We start from the raw sequence: 16,237 nt of genomic DNA, 5'->3' as shown, positions 1-16,237 counted from the left end.
GGCGTGTCTGCCCCGCCCTCCGCCTCCGCCGGCCTGGCCCGCGACGCCATCTTGCCTGGAAAGTTTGGAATTTCGGAGCGGCCCCCCCGGAGGGAGCGCGGAGGCGGCGGAGGCGGCGAAGGCGGAGGCCCGGGCGGAGGCGGCGGCGGGGCGAGCGGGAGTCGGCGGCGCGGGAGTCGGGCGGGAGGAGGAGGGTCCGCGGGAGGCGGGCAGAGGAGCCCCCTGAGCGCCCGGCGCGGAGGGCGAGGCGAAGGCGGCCCCCCCCCCGCCGCTCTCCCGCGCCCCGCCATGCCCGTCCGCAAGCAAGGTGAGGCGCCGGAGGGAAGAGGGGCGGGAGCGCGCCTCCGGGAAAGTTTTCCTCGGCGGCGGCGCCCGGGGCAGCGGGAGGGCGGCGGGCAGCCCCGGCCCTGGAGGAGGAGGCGGGGGGCCGGCGCCGCTCGGGAGCCTCTGAGCGCGTGCAGAGCGCGGTCGGGCCGGGGAGGGCCGGGCGGGGGGGGCGGAGGAGGAGGAGCCCCCGTGCAGCGACGGTGCCCCTTTTGCAGACACGCAGCGCGCCCTGCGCCTCCTGGAGGACTACCGCGCCAAGCTGAGCCGGGCGGACGAGAGGCAGCTGCGGAGCTCCGTGGAGAGAGTCATCGGCATCTTCCAGAGCAGCCTCTTCCAGGCTCTCCTAGGCGAGTATCGGGGCAGCCGGGGAGGGAAGGCGGCTCCTGCACCCGCCGGGACACCGAGAGCCTTGTCTGCGCTGAAACGGAATGGCATTTGCTGCCCGACTTCTTTTGCAGCACATGCACTCCGTTTGGCAAGTTTCTGTGTCTAGACAAACTTGGCTACTCCTCTGCTTGCCCCTAACTCTAGATCATTTATGAGCAAGTTTAAAAGGCACAGTTTCTGTATCTCCAGTTGGAAAACTTTCACTACCATTTAGCCAACTCCTAATCCACAAAGGGGCTCTCCTCTTAATCCATGATTGCAAAGTTTACTCAAAGGTCTTTGAAGAAGTATCTTGTCAAAAAAATTTAAAAGTCAAAGTACACAATGTCAGTCAGATCACCTCTGCCTGCCTGCCTGCCTGTTGATGCTCTTGGAGAGCATAGTTTGTGAGACAGACTTTTTCCTTGCAGAAGCCTGTTGCTTCCGCTTCCTAGAATAGAATCATAGAATTGTAGAGTTGGAAGGGACCCCCAGAGTCATCTAGTCCCACCCCCTGCAATGCAGGAATCTCAGCTAAAACATCCATGACAGTTGGCCACCCAACCTCAGCTTAAAAACCTCAAAGGAAGGTGAGTCCATAACTTCTTTCCATTGTCAAAGAGCACCCGCTCTGGAATGCCCTCCCATCAGATGTCAAGGAAATAAACAACTATCTGACCCTGTTTAGGGAAGTTTTAATGTTTGATGTTTTATCGTGTTTTTAATATTCCGTTGGGAGCTGCCCAGAGTGGCTGGGGCAACCAAGTCAGATGCGCGGCATACAAATAATAATAAAATAATTATTAATATTAATGTTAACTGTCAGAAAGCTCTTCCTGATGTTTAGTTGGAATCTCCTTTCTTGTAACTTGAAACCATTGGTTTGAGTCCTGCACTCAAGAGCAAGAGAAAACCATCTTGTTCCCTCCTCCATATGACAGCCCTTGAAATATTTCCTCTCAGTCTCCTCTTTTCCAGGCTAAACACACCCAGCTCCTTCAACTGCTCCCTATAAAGCTTGGTTTCCAGACCCTTGATCATCTTGGTTGCCCTCCTCTGCACACCTTCCAGCTTGTCAGCATCCTTCTTAAATTGTGGTGCCCAGAACTGGACACTGGACTCCAGGTGGGGTCTGACCAAGGTGGAATAGAGTGGGACTATTACTTCTCTTGATCTGGACACTCAACTTCTGTTGATGCAGCTTAGAATAGCGTTAACATTTTTTGCTGTTGTATCACACTGTTGACTCACGTCACGCTTGTGGTCTACCCCTAAATCCTTTTCGCATGCACAACTCATAAGCCAGGTGTCCCCTAGCTTATGTTTTCAGTCATTCGTGTTACACTGGCTGCTTTCCAGTCCTCAGGTGTGGAGGCTAATCTCAGTTAAATTTTTCTGTTAGAAGCTTAGCAATTTCACATTTCTTTTCCATGGGAACTCTCAGGTAGATGCTAGAAAGCCTGGAAAGGTTTTCTCATTCTAAGAGTTTACTGCCCCCCCCATCTTGTATAATTGGCTGTATATCCTAAAGTTGTGCTTTCTTTACAGGCTTTGTAAGCTCTTCCACTGACAGTTAGCATGTCTCTTTGTGTGTGTGCCGTGTGGCGCTGGTGTTTTTGCTCACAAGATACTCCCTTATTCTGATGGAGATCTGATTATAAATTGAAGGTGGAAGGAAGATCAAGTAGAAAGCAACAACTGTATACAGTATCTCTTCTGAAAATCAAGGGCTGAACCATATTTTCTCACTCTCCAGATATTCAAGAATTTTATGAAGTGACTTTACTTGACAATCCCAAAAGTGTTGATCGCTCAAAGCAGATTGAATTTGTACAGCCTGTGAATACATGGGACTTCTCCAGCCTTCCAAGCACAACAGTGACTTCTGAAACACTGCCAAGCAGCCTTAGCCCAACCACAGAGGTATGACTTTAAAATGTTTGCTCTGGCTCTTGAGCCAATGGGATGGCCATTCTTAAATCTAGATCTCCTGTACAAACGTGGTCAGTTTGAGTGATGGTTGCCAAGCTTGTATCCTTGTGTGGCAGGGAATCTGCATCATTTTTCTGTTTGGACAGTGAGCTGGAAACGCCAGAATTGGAAATGGGGTCAGGTAGGGTGTGCCCACCTTCCCTCACTTCTTTCAAGTTGTACAGTCTTCCTGTTTCTCCATATAGAAGTCATGGAAGAGTGAACAGTTGTGTCTCAGTGACTAGAAATAGGGCCATGTCTGTGGGGAACCCAGGCTTACGAAGCTAGCTAGTTGGTGGAATTTCAGGAATGTTGCCGTCCTTCAGTTTAATCAACCTACAAAACTCTCTGAGTTTTTGTGGCATGAAGAGATAACAGTATGTAATAGTTGTCTGTTCCTGTGGAAATGTCCACAAGAGTACCTTGTCATCTGTTGCCCCACTGAGGTTATGGAGGGATGTGGAATGTTCTGTGTGTTGCCAAAGGTGGAAGTGAGCAATCTGGAAAGAAGTTGTAAAACAAAGGCACATAGATTTTTGGATTTTATTGTTTGCAGTGAAGGCTTACAGCGCCATCCGGTCTCTCTGTTTTGTTCTTGGGCAACAGCATGTCTTCATTATTCAGCCTGCCTCTGTTTCACATTGGAGTAGGATCGACTCTCAGGTGTTGCTCAAGAATGTTTAACACCTTCAAGTTGAGATATTCACCTGACGTTACATGTGATAAAATTGATCAAACTGAGGGTCTCTCCAGCTTAGCATTCTGTTTTGCCCCTCAGAATGATCCAAGGGGGAGTCTGCCCCTTCCGAGATGTCCAGTTTGTTCGATTCTGTGTCCTCTTTGATGCAGGAAGTGACAGCCCCCGTGATCTTTCCAGACCATCTTAGAGAGGCAGCTGGTTCCTGCTGCACGTTCATTGCGCCTAGTCCTACCCTGTCCCTGCTTGGATGGTCAAGTGTGCTTTGCCTTTAGGATGTAGGATTCCTCCTGAACTAGCCCCTGAACTAGGCTTTCTTCTAGGGGTCAGCTTAAAAGCTGCTCTTCCACATTTTTGATATTAACTTCCAGTTTGATTTTAACTTCAATTTCAAGTAGAATCATCCCCTTTTGTACATCCTGGTTTGCCCCCAAATGTTTCTCAGCACAGAGGAACCCAGGATACCTCCTCCCTCCTCCACTCTATCATCCATACAGTGGTACCTTGGTTCTCAAACTTAATCCGTTCCGGAAGTCCGTTCCAAAACCAAAGCATTCCAAAACCAAGGCGCGTTTTCCCATAGAAAGTAATGCAAAATGGATTAATCCATTTCAGATTTTTAAAACCCCCTAAAACAGCAATTTAACATGAATTTTGCTATCTAACAAGACCACTGATCCATAAAATGAAAACAATAATCAATGTACTGCAGTCAATCAATCAATCAATCAGCTGAACTAGGTTCCACACAGTCACAAAAACAAAAACAAAAGAGTTACAAAAATGCAAAAACAGACAGACCTCAGTGTAACACTCAAAACGGAAGCGTAACACTCAAAACTGAGTATGTTTGGCTTCCAATAAAAGTTCGCACCCTGGAACACTTACTTCCTGGTTTGCAGTGTTTGGGTTCCAAGTTGTTTGAGTACCAAGGTGTTTGAGAACCAAGGTACATGAATATCCCTTAACTCTGTTTGTCCTGCTGGCCGTACATGCAAAATACCTTGGAGGCACCGTATTCCAACGTTCTACCTAGCAACCTAAATTTTGCTTCCCGGACCACACCGTGACTTATCCCTAATGTACTGTGGCTGCAGGCGTGGGTGCTGGCCTGTCACAAATCCATATGCTCAGCTTGTGAGCCTGCTGTGCTTCATCCTCCAAGAGCTCCTTCTGAGGAATCATTCCCTTCCTTTCCTGAGAACCTACATCTCTGTGACGGCAGAGGAGCTGTCATCCTGGGAGTGGCATGTCGCTACCACGTCCTTGGGGCCTCATCCTCAAATCTGTCCACCCTTCTCAATTTATCCAGCTGAAGAAACTTGTACCTGGAGGACCAAGAGCTCATTGCACTTGGCACACGCCCATGACTTCTGTTCAGCTGTCATGCATGCAACGCTCCGTCTTGCAAGACGCATAATGTGTTTTTGTGTGTCATTTTCGCTAATATCAGCATTTGTCTTACACTCCCTTAATAGTCGGTTGGGGAAACGCACCACAAAATTTGGAGAAGTGTGGATTCTGAAAGAAGGATGCATTTCAGTTCACATATTGTTTGAGGAAGTTCAAATTAGAAATCCAAGGAGAATTTCTCACCCACCCCACATATAGTCCTCTCCTTAGACAGATGTGGCAGGATTTTGGAATACAAAAGCCTGAAGGACTTTTTCCAAAAAAGTCCGAGGAGCAGCAGGACCTTCTTTCAAATCCAGCCTTAGGCTACACGTTATTAAAACAAGCCGCATCCTAGACGCTGCCACCTGCCTTTGCAAGACATTTCCCTGTGCCCCACCCACCTGGCTATAAACCACTGGCCAATTAGGCCAGCCCCAAAATTCCTTGTATACTCTTTCTAATACAGTGGTACCTTGGTTCCCAAACTTAATCCGTTCCGGAAGTCCATTCTAAAACCAAAGCGTTCCAAAACTGAGGCGCATTTTCCCATCAAAAGTAATGCATAATGGATTAATCTGTTCCAGACTTTTTAAAACAGCCCCTAAAACAGCAATTTAACATTAATTTTGCTATCAAACAAGACCATTGATCCATAAAATGAAAACAATAATCAATGTACTGTACTATAAAATAAATAAAACAGTATTGTAGATGATAAAAATTAAAATTAATTTTTTTTCTTACCTGCACTGATGAGAGTCATTGTTTGGATGGGGGGCTTTTATCCATTTCCACAGTCACACAATCAGTCAGTAGCTAAACTGGGTTCTAGTCACAAAAACAAGTTGCAAGTCAGAGTCCCATAAAACGAAGAGCAAGCCACAGTCACAAAAACAAAAACGAAAAAAACAGCAAAAACAAAAGCACCAAATATCACCTCAGAACGGAAACAGAAGGCTCCAATTACAATGCGGGGGGGGACGCAAATTAGCAGCGCATCAGTACAAACGGAAGCTCAGGAGCACGTTTGGCTTCCGGAGCAAAGTTTGCAAACCGGAACACTGACTTCTGAGTTTGCGGCGTTCGATTTCCAAGTTGTTTGGAAACTGATCTGTTTCAAAACTGAGGTGCCACTGTATACTCTTAATAAAGTTTCATAATTGGACCAGTGAGGTTTGTGTGTGTTTGCCATTCTCAGGATTGAGGAATTCCTGTGCATCTAGGTGGCTTTGGGTTCCACCTTGTTGGAAGACCAGAGTTAGTAAAGCCAGGAACTTGCCTTGTTCTCAGGGAGAAGCAGAGGTCTGGAGAGCTGGCTTGTTGTTCTGTAAATTGCAAGGGATTTGTTGGAGGTGCAAGGTGCGCTGGTCCAGGATCCCGGGATTTAACTATTGATCATATATTCAAAGTGTCCCCCTTGCTTCTTGGGCTGGTTGGTGACCTAGAAAGGGTAAGATTCAACAGGCAGCAGTTAGACAAGGAAGGGGGAGGAGAGGCTCTCCTGAGTATCCCTCCTCCTTCAAGTCTGTGTCTTGTTCCTTTTAGGTTTGGTAACTTAACGCTTTGTCAGTGGTGCTAAGAGGGGCTCCCACTCACACCTGTGGAGCAGCTTTGTAGTCTTAGCGCAGACACACACATGGACTCGGTTCCTTCACAGTGAACTGCGGATCTCTCCATCGTTCAGGGTCACGCAGGTCTGGTCTATGCAAGGCGAGGGAGGAGGAGAACTCAGCCTGGCTGCCAGCCTCGGTAGCCCAGAGGGTCAGAGTTACTGGGTTCCTCATCTGCCAACAAAGTTGCACTCACAGTAGACCCCCTTAAATTAATGGACCTCAATTAGCCATGGCCATGAATCTCACTGGGTCTACTGGATAGAGCACACAGTTTATGTAAATTGTGACTTTGTCCTGCACTGTGATCAGCAAAGCTTGCAGGAGTGCTGTTGGTCTGGTTGTAGCAGCTCCTGCTGAGTCTTTTTAGTGTTTACTTATTATTATTATTATTATTATTATTATTATTATTATTAATTCTGGAGTCATTTGGACATAGGCAGAAGCTGTCTTAGGCAGAGACAAACCGCTAGTCGGTCTTGCTCAGTACTGATTCTCAGCCCTGCTGCCTGAGCCCTTTGGGTTGGAAAGGAATCGGGGTCTTCCGTGTGCAAGCAGGTGCTGCCTTTGAGCCACACCCTGTTAAATCTGGTACATTCAAGACGGGCAAGTGCTAAAAATAGTTAAAACCAAGCTTTGTTGTTTGTCTTCCTAAGCTCTGTTTTCACTTCCCACCCCTTCAGAAATTCTACATGGAATATTCCATCTGTTATCTTATTGACTCCAGATGCTGAAATTGTTTAATGGGGGAAACCTTTGCATGTAACTGTAGCTTTCATTTGCTGGAATGCTTCGTTGGGGAGGGAGAGAATTTTTTTTATTCAGCGGTTTATTCAAAATATGTTTAATTAAATACAGCTTTGAATCTCATCCATCAAGCCATCTTTAGAACGGGGAGCGCTGGAGCAAACTGCATGAAGAAGCAGGTTAATTGTAAACCTCAGGAATAATTTGGAGCACATTGGAAAAGCCTCCTTCCTCTACAGTTGTTTGTTTCTAGGGAGCTTTTCTCATTTCCCAACGTGTTTCTGCCTATTGGGTTCTTTCTTCCTTGGCTGCATCCTGCGACAGGTCTTGATGCTTTGACCCCCCCTTTCTTTCTTTCCCCCTCTTTCCCCCTCTTCCCCCCTTATTCTCTCCCCCCCACCCCCCAGTTTTCAGTAAACAACCACAGGCCAAATAATGGACTTAAAGTAAACTAACTGGCTGTGTGGAGCAATGGACTGCCTTTGCATTGTAACCACCAAGGTAAGAGACGGAGTTTCAGCAGGGCTGGTGGCTATGTTTGTGGGAAGCCGTATGTTAACTTCCATGCTTTGCAACTTTTTGTAGGGAGAATTTCATTTCAAGCCTCCTCTGGGATATCTTAGCTTGCTTAGCAGGACACAAAACGAGTGCATGTTATGGTATTGAATGCATACAAATGCTAGCATCTTCTTGCTGCTTTGCTTGAACTCTCAGAATAGAACTCATATGCTAGTTTTACATAACCTTAAATCTTCCCTTTTTAATGGTTATCTTAATCTGATGAAGCTTTATTGGGATTCCATTTTTAAATGTCCTGTGACACAAAGGTTCCATGTTGGCTGTGCTGATGCTGGCCAGTGCTTTACAATGACCGGTCTTCCTCATTGCTTGCAAACGGCCAAGCGTCCTGACTCGGGGAAGCGGAAAAGGGGTCCCGCAAAAGGTGGGCTGAGAGAGGACAGGCATGCCCTGTACTATTGAAGACCTTTTTCTTCCTGTGAGATGCTTAAAAGCCCATCCCCACCCCCGTAATTCTGCCTTCAGCAAGCACAGTCATTGGAATGAAACAAAAACTACTTCATCAAGTCTGCATGTGAGAATAGAATCTGACAACTTTTAATGAGAGTATCTTGGCAGTTTACAGGTGATGGTTTTTTAGAGCAGTAGATGTGAAAGCCTCTGAATTTTTCTTATGGTAGGAAAATGAATGCATCCTTTCATACCTACTCTCTGTTTGCGCAAATGTCATCTTCAAAGGGTTTTGCCTTGATGGCTGAAACAGATGAAGTCTTGTCTTTTGCCTGACAGTTTTATCTTAGAGTTCTGTTTTGAGCTCAGGGAATGTCTAAGTGAGCGTTGCATTTGTGTTGGATCCAGGGTTGATGTCATGAAGATAACTGGCGTTGCACATTTAGAGTGTCAGTCCCTGAGTAGGAAAACATCTCTGGACCTTCCAAGCTCTAAGCTTTAATAGTGAACCTTCCAAGAGGTTTTGACTTCATTCTGTATAGCAGGGTGCTGTTCTGGGGTTTAGAAATTTGTCTCAAGCAGTGTGAGCTGGTGCCGCGCAGAATGAAGCTTTCAGGTGATGTATTATTTATTTTAAGAAATGTATAACCCATCGTTTAATAAAATTGCAACATTTCAAAACAATCAAGAAAATTAAAAACATGTAAAAGAAAAGCATATAAAATATATGCTGTTCCTTTTTTAATTTTCACACTTTTGAAACAACAAAACTTCACAGGTAGTCATAATATTAACCATAAATTTAACATCTGGGGCACTAAAAATACCATCTGTTCTAAGAAGATTACAAATAAGTGGTTTAATCACATCAGTTCAATCTCTGTATTACTCAAAGTAATCAGTTGTTCAATATGCCACAAAAGGATTCTGTATGTTTTAAAGTTACATTTCTTTAACTTATTTTGTCTCGCATGTGTGTGTTGTGGTTTTCAGCATATTGCACCCTGTTCTTGGAACATGAATCTTCCATTTAGATATTTTTAATATTGGTGAGGAGCAGATGTTTTTTTAGCTGTCAGTGATACCTCACTGTTATAATACCAGTATAATTATGTAGAAGGAATCTAATGTTTAGATTGCCTTCCCTTATTGATATTCCTATGTTTTATCACATTCTGTTATAAACACCTGAAGCAAATGAAAAGCCTTGGTTAGTAATAGGGCAGCCTTGCATTCTTGTAGCTCTTCCTGATGTCTTAGCGATAGTGAGCCTGAGACAGAGAAAACCCGCTGGAAAGTAACTTGTCTATTGATTACAACGGGCCTAATGTAACAGTTGGGGGCTATTGTTATCGTTAGTATTATAACTGCTTATTACCTGTCCTTCACCGTAAGATCGCAGGGCAGGTTATAACATTAAAACACAGTATTTAAAACAGTTTTACACAACATAACAATCACAGTAATAAGGTGGGTAATAGACATTTCATTTGTCAAATGCCAGGGTAAAGAGGTGTGTCTTCAGCATTCTTCAGAAGCTAAATAATGTAGGTGTCAGACATACCTTTTATTGTGAGTTGTGGCAGTTTCTTTGCCATATAATATTAACTTGCATTTTTGCCGTGAAGACTGTAGCTGGTATAAAGGCTGATAGTCTCCAAAACAGAAGCGTCTTTCAAAATCTTGATGATCAAGAAACAGCACCCCACTTTGGCATCTCTCCCTCCCCTACTATACCGTCAGTATTTTATACCGTATTTTTCGCACCATAGGATGCACCGGACAATAGGACGCACTTTGTTTTAGAGGGGGGAGAACAAGAAAAAAAATTTCTCCCCCTCTCTGCCCAGCGCCCCTTCAGCGAAGTGGCAGGAGGCGCTGCGCAGAGAGGGGGAGAACTTTCCCCCTCTTGTTTTCCCGCTCTAAAACAAGGTGCCGTTTAAGGTGCGTTCAGGCGGCTACCTTGGAAGCCTGGAGAGCGAGAGGGGGCGGTGTGCACTGACCCCTCTCGCTCTCCAGGCTTCAGGTTCATTTCGACCTGCTCTTTGGGGCTGGCGGGGGGAAGCCCACCACCAGCCCCAAAGAGCAGGTCAGGGAGCAGCGGAAAGGCGCAGCAGAGAGGCTCCTGCCATAGCCGCCCGTCACCTCTCCAGCCGGGAGAGCGCGCGCGGGGCTAAAGCAGCCCCCCGCGACCCTCTCCCGGCTGGAGAGGTGACGGGCGGCTATGGCAGGAGCTTCTATAGCCGCCCCTCACCTCTCCAGCAGCCCCACGCGCTTTCCCGGCTGGAGAGGTGACGGGCGGCTATGGCAGGAGCTTCTATAGCCGCCGGTCACCTCTCCAGCAGCCCCGCGCGCGCTCTCCCGGCTGGAGAGGTGACGGGCGGCTATGGCAAGAGCCTCAATAGCCGCCCGTCACCTCTCCAGCCGGGAGAGCGCGCGCGGGGCTATGGCGTCTTCGCTCCATAGGACGCACACACATTTTCCCTTCATTTTTGAAGGGAAAAAAGTGCGTCCTATAGAGCGAAAAATACGGTAATTATTTTCAACACTTCTACTTCTGAAGTATTACATCTTATACCTTTGCTAACATTTACACATCTTGAAGCTGAAGTTTATAACTAGATCCTGGCCACCATTGTTTAATATAAATAATATTTCAAACAACTCAAATACAGAAGGGAGGTGGTTTCTTGGGGACTGTAGGATTCCAACCGCATAACTAACGCTCAAGTTAAACTCCCAAGTTCCATCTGTTAGACCTTTGGGGAAAGAGAATGTGCTTTGCAGGTACAGTCTCAGGTTTGATCCCCAAATTCAGTGGAAATGAATTCTTATTTTTTATATATATCCTTTCCTTTTACATGGTTGCACATTTGTACAGTTGCAGTGCTTACGTGTGCACAGGATCTTTGCAATGGAAGGAGGTTTGGAGAAACCCCAGAGCAAGTCAACCACGGCACTGTCTGTGGCCTCCTGAGGCCCCACCAGGTCCAGTGGCCACCACCCACCACCGGCTTAAAGGCCTAGCCCACCAATTCAGGGGTTTTAGGGCACAAATCTGTGATGAAATGTCTGCATTCTTCCGCCATTGCAGTTTTGTTCTCTTTACTTTGCAATGTAAGTTTTTATTCATTTGTAAGGCACCCTAACAAAGGACACAAATTTATTGTGTAAATAAGCTGAAAAGTGCCTACCTTTGGTTAAGGTGGTTCTGTTTCCTGCATTGCAGAAAGGTGGACTCGATGTGACCCGGGGGGGGGGGGCGTTCCTCCCACTTCTGCCATTCTGTGTGTCAGGGAAGAGACCGGTCCTGACACTGTGATTCTATGGTTCTGGAGTGTGTTCAGGAATAGAGAAGACATGCTGCCCTCTGCTGCTGGCAAAAGGCATGTCTTACTCTGACAACCACTGTGAGGAAAATGAAAGGGTTGGATGTGTTGCATCCATTTTGAGCAATGGGAAGAAAGGAATTGTGGGCCCTTTGCAATAGCAGTTTGCAAGTGGCTGATTCTCTGTGGAAGACAGAAGAGGAGCTGTGAGCATCCTCACTGTGTCTGGATGAGATTATTGCAATAATACGATAACTTTCTCTCATGTGTGCTCAGAAATATCAGGGCAGGAAAGCATCTAGATATAATAAATAAGTACGAAAACTTTCAGAGCTTTATAAACATCTTCTATTTATGCCAAACTTTTGTATTCGTAATGTTGAAAACTTTGTAGCCCTTTGTTGTGACTTTGCAACCTTTTTCACTGAAGTCTCATCTTGAGTCACTTATACGTACCTAGAGAGACCTAAAGTGTAATGCTGGCCCCAGAATTGCTTCCATAATCTTTTGTAAGCCTATTCCAGCTTTATTGATTTCAAACCTATATTAGCCACTCTTCAGCTGTAGCTCTCAGCTGTTCACAAAGTATAATATTAAAAACACAGCAAATAGCTAATTACAGCAGATGGAACAATCAGAATTAAAACCAAATAGAATGAAAAGGCCTGGATTTCAGCTGATGCTGAGAAGAAAATGAAAAGGGTGCCACTGAACCTCTTTTAAGAATGGAATTCCAAAAATGGGGCACTCCCCCCAAAGCCTCTCTTGCTGCAGCTGCTGCCTGCATCTTCGCTCCCCTTGGAGCAGCAGCACCTCAGGGGCTGATCCTGCTGGAGGGAGCCGGCAACCTTAAACCATCCGGCACAAGCCCCCAGTTCCTTATAACCAGATGTCACAGAATCAGACATGTACTTCAGGGCTTTAGCATGTTGTCACTGTTGATTATTATACACTTTCCAGGAATTAAACGGGCCTCTTTTCCTGTGAGACAAATTCTACTTGTATATGCATTTACTGTTTCTAAAGCTGGCTTTAGAGATGTATTTTGGACCATGGTTTCCTGTGAACCATATATGTTTCTAGTATAGGCAATATCAGTCCGGCAGACTTCCATGTACAGTGGTACCTCAGGTTACAGACACTTCAGGTTACAGACCCCATTAACCCAGAAATAGTACCTCGGGTTAAGAACTTTGCTTCAGAATGTGAACAGAAATCATGCGGTGGCAGCGGGAGGTCCCATTAGTTAAAGTGGTACCTGAGGTTAAGAACAGACCTCCGGAACGAATTAAGTTCTTACCCCGAGGTACCACTGTATTGGCTGCTTTGATTTCAATTAGAAAAGATGGCAAAATCATCTATGCACTGGTATTCTACTGGTCTGAATGATTGTGATCAAGTCCTTTGGACAAGCGGATGTTTGCAAGGCAGCCATTGACTTGCCTTGCTGAAGTGGGAGTCTTTGTCCATCGTATTGCTAGGCAAGACAACCTCTTAATGTGCCTCAAATGGATTCTCTGGGTGTGCCTGGCGGGCTGGGTCCTGAGGCATCACCCAAGAAAATGGGCTGAGAGCTTGTGATTCCCCACCCCCAACACTGTATGGACCCAAGGACCGCATCCTGCTCCTTTTATGCCGCTTGCCCAGGTTGGCTAAATCTTGGAGAGCCTGTCTGACTATTATGTTATTTTAGAAAGCAGGCCTTTGCAGAATAGGTATGGATGAACTCAAATGGAAACACACCAGGCATTTGGAAAAAAGATCTGCAGTGTTCCTATTTTGAGGGCAATTAGTCTAAATCATTTATTCTAAAACCACGTGGAATGATCCACCTGCGGTGTTTGTGAAAATGATACGCACATTAACTGCCAGTTGTTGTGTACTGGATGTGGCCCTCCAGTCCATCACTTGGCTTCCAAGGTGTTCCTGAAGCTGAAGAGGTTCCCTGTTGGAGAGAGAAGGAATCACATGCAGTTCAGGTGTAAGCCCGTGGTCCTCTCCCCCCCCCTCTTCTGTGTGTGTACCTGACTAGGAGGGCTGCCTGAGCCCAAGTAAAATAACTGGTCCTGGAACAAAACAGCCATGCTTAGACCAAATAAGTGCTGCCAGTGCACTTTAGGCTAAAAAAGCCCTCTTCCTCCTAGGGGGAGGAGCGCAAAAGAACTAAACTAGCCCCTCAAAGCTGGCCCAAACTATTCTGAGAAGTTAGCAGTGTAGTGGGATTGAACTTCTGCCTGTTTTTACCCTTTCCACGGCCACACTGTCCTTGGGAGGGTTGTGTCTGTTTTCTAGACTTGGTGATCGGGGGTGGGGGCACCACATTGCCTTGCCCTGGCTGCTTCCCTTTGTTTTTGTTCCAAAGCAGTGCAAGCAGGGACCCTGCAGCAAAAGTGCCATGTGCTGATAGATGGACCCCCCTTAGGCGACAGCATAACGGTCAGATGAACGGTCAGCTCTGCCAGTTCCAGGTCTAAGTGCAAGAGCTTATTGTTTGAGGTGACAGATGAAACAATAAATCCTCTCTCCTGCAATTTCTTTAATGCAGCAATGAATATTGCTATTGGATTGCCCTTTTATTTCAAATCCTTATCTAGTCTCAGTAATAAATCCTGCTGCCCCAAAGCCATTGTCCAGCCCTGCGAAACTGGCTGCAAGGCAGGATAGATTTAACAGGACCCTACAGTGCTAATAACTCTTATTGCAGTCTGTGGGTTGGAAATGAACGCACAGTGGTGAGAAGGGAAGCCCCTTTTATTCTGATGGGAATGTCTGGGTGATTCATGGCTGCCCACATTGATGTCAGCTTTTCATTCCTGGTGCTGATTCACTGTGAAGCATTCCACATATGCAGGCTGCAATAATTAACATCGTTCTTTGCTACCCACTAACACGGCTGCGCCTCCGTTGCCCTGCCATTGCAATGAAACCTCTGCTGATACCCGATGTCTCCATTCACCAATGGAAATGGGCTCCAAGAGAGACAGCTTCAGGATGCCCCATATATTGGTTGGCTGTTCCAGGTGCCAGCCCTCCCTGCCTTCCAGGTAGACAGAAGTAACAGGACCAGGAAATGAGCAGCGAGTGGCTGGATATTTTGAAGTTGGCTGCATTTACTTGGATTTCCAAGTTCCTGCTACAGTCTGAAATGTGCTTGCTGGAGCTTCTCTCTCTCTGGCGTGCGCTTGTGTGTGCCCCCTGCGATGATGGGTCGGTTGCTGCAGCGTTTTGCCCCTCCCCCTCAGCATCTGGCATCAACGGAGCAGTGGCTGCAGCCAGATGAGCCGCTTTTATCCTTATGGAGGAGGTAGCGGAGCTTACTTTGCCTGCAGCAGGTGGAACTGCCTCATCCCCTTCTCTCCCTCCCTTCCTGCTCCCCTCCCTGGAGATTTTTGGCCAAGAGGATTCCAAAAGGGAGCACTTGCAGAGTTCTCTTCATGCTGATGCCTTTTCTCTAACTGAAGAGGGAGCCACCCTCTTGGAAAGGGACACATGGACCTCTTCAGCTCGATCCCACAGGCGGTGGGGACTTCTGCCACAAGAAATAATTCCGTGCTGTTTTTCTGTCTCAGCTTTCTGTTGAGAGGATCATGGACTCACACGTCCAAGGCAGGCAGCAAGCCCTTCTTTCCAAAAGCATTCTTCTTGAATCTCGGTTGCTGAATGATGGAGGTGTCCTGGGTCTGAAAAGATGTCTCCTAGCACAAAAAACGTGGATTGCTTTTCTCCAGTGCTGTGCCACTGCAAAGTAGCATGCAGCAACAACACTGTCTCTTTAATGTTTGGATGCAAGGTGGGTCCGAACGGGGTTTCTGGCGAACCTCTGGCACATCTAAATAAATTAGCAGCATCTCCTTGTTAATGGGATCTGTAGCAATAGAATTATGCCATGGGATGGGATTAAGTCATACGCCTTTGGTGACGTGCTGGGGGCAGGCAGGCAGCGGCGATCTCTGCTCGGTCTGTGTGCCTTGTGGAAGAGGGACATTGCACACGCACCCTCTGCAGGAGAACAATTAAAAGGCAGAGTAGAAAAACCTTGGGGGAAGGCTGAAGCACTGCCCTGGCAAAGCACGGCATGTTTTTGTAGTTACCGTTTTTACTTTCTAATATTCATACCCTGTTCTTTTGTTTATTGAGCTCCTGGGGTGGCTTATAGTAATAAAAAGGTTTCTACAGCAGGAAGTAGCTCTATTAATTGCCATCTTAAATGTTTTGCTCCTGCTTTATTCTGTGGCTATCAAGGGTTCTGTCTGTTGGAATGGAAGCCTCCTGAGGTCCCTGGGGGAACACCTGAGGGCTTTGGGGGCTGTGTTGACAAACTGTGATGGAGCAGTGAAGGGGGCATAGTGACCTTTAATCCAGAGCATCCATTTGGATTGACTTGATGGCTTTTCTTTCTTCCCTCCTTTTTAAAAAAGTGAAATGCATGTTATTACCCAGTATTTGGGGGTTTCCTCATAACAATGTGGGTTGAGATACCCCAGGCTGCGATTGGTTTCCAGATACTTTAGAGAGAGAACAGCTGAAGCATGCATTTTGCCTCTGAGAGGATCTTCAGGCAAGTTCAGTTGACCCAGCCAGGGTTTTTGAGGACTGACTTGCAACTGAAATGTTGCAGGGAAAGTGCAGTGACTGGAAGGCAGCTTTGGGGTTGGCACTGGGAGGGAAATGGGGGAGAGGGTTGCAGGAAGGCAATAAAGAGTTTTCAGTGACGGCAGCTGCCTCACAGCTGCCCCTCTTGGGGAATGGCAAAAATGCTCAGCTCCATTCTTTTTAAAAAATCTTCCTGTTGGGTGCATGTTTCATGTGAAATCTCAGCAGTTTGT

The 16,237-nt window shown here is 46.5% G+C and overlaps 1 protein-coding gene across 10 annotated transcripts in view; it reads left to right on the top strand.

Moving 5' to 3' along the window:
• Positions 1 to 210: 210 nt before the first annotated feature.
• The window catches only part of DLG1 (discs large MAGUK scaffold protein 1), an 86,557-nt gene continuing 70,530 nt past the window's right edge, over positions 211 to 16,237 (top strand). For 9 of the 10 annotated variants that reach the window (XM_081007414.1, XM_081007427.1, XM_081007426.1 and 6 more), the window contains exons 1-3: positions 211 to 307; positions 543 to 674; positions 2,450 to 2,616. In XM_081007414.1, the coding sequence (XP_080863540.1) occupies positions 289 to 307; positions 543 to 674; positions 2,450 to 2,616 (318 nt within the window). In that variant the 5' untranslated portion in view covers positions 211 to 288. The remainder of the gene's footprint in view (positions 308 to 542; positions 675 to 2,449; positions 2,617 to 16,237) is intronic. The other variant, XM_081007419.1, reaches the window with a different exon arrangement.

The sequence above is a fragment of the Podarcis pityusensis genome, assembly GCF_964106645.2.
Source record: "Podarcis pityusensis genome assembly, chromosome: 5".
Taxonomy (NCBI): Eukaryota; Metazoa; Chordata; class Lepidosauria; order Squamata; family Lacertidae; genus Podarcis; species Podarcis pityusensis.
Note: the sequence above shows the minus strand (reverse complement) of the source record. Positions and strands in the feature narration are given on the sequence as shown.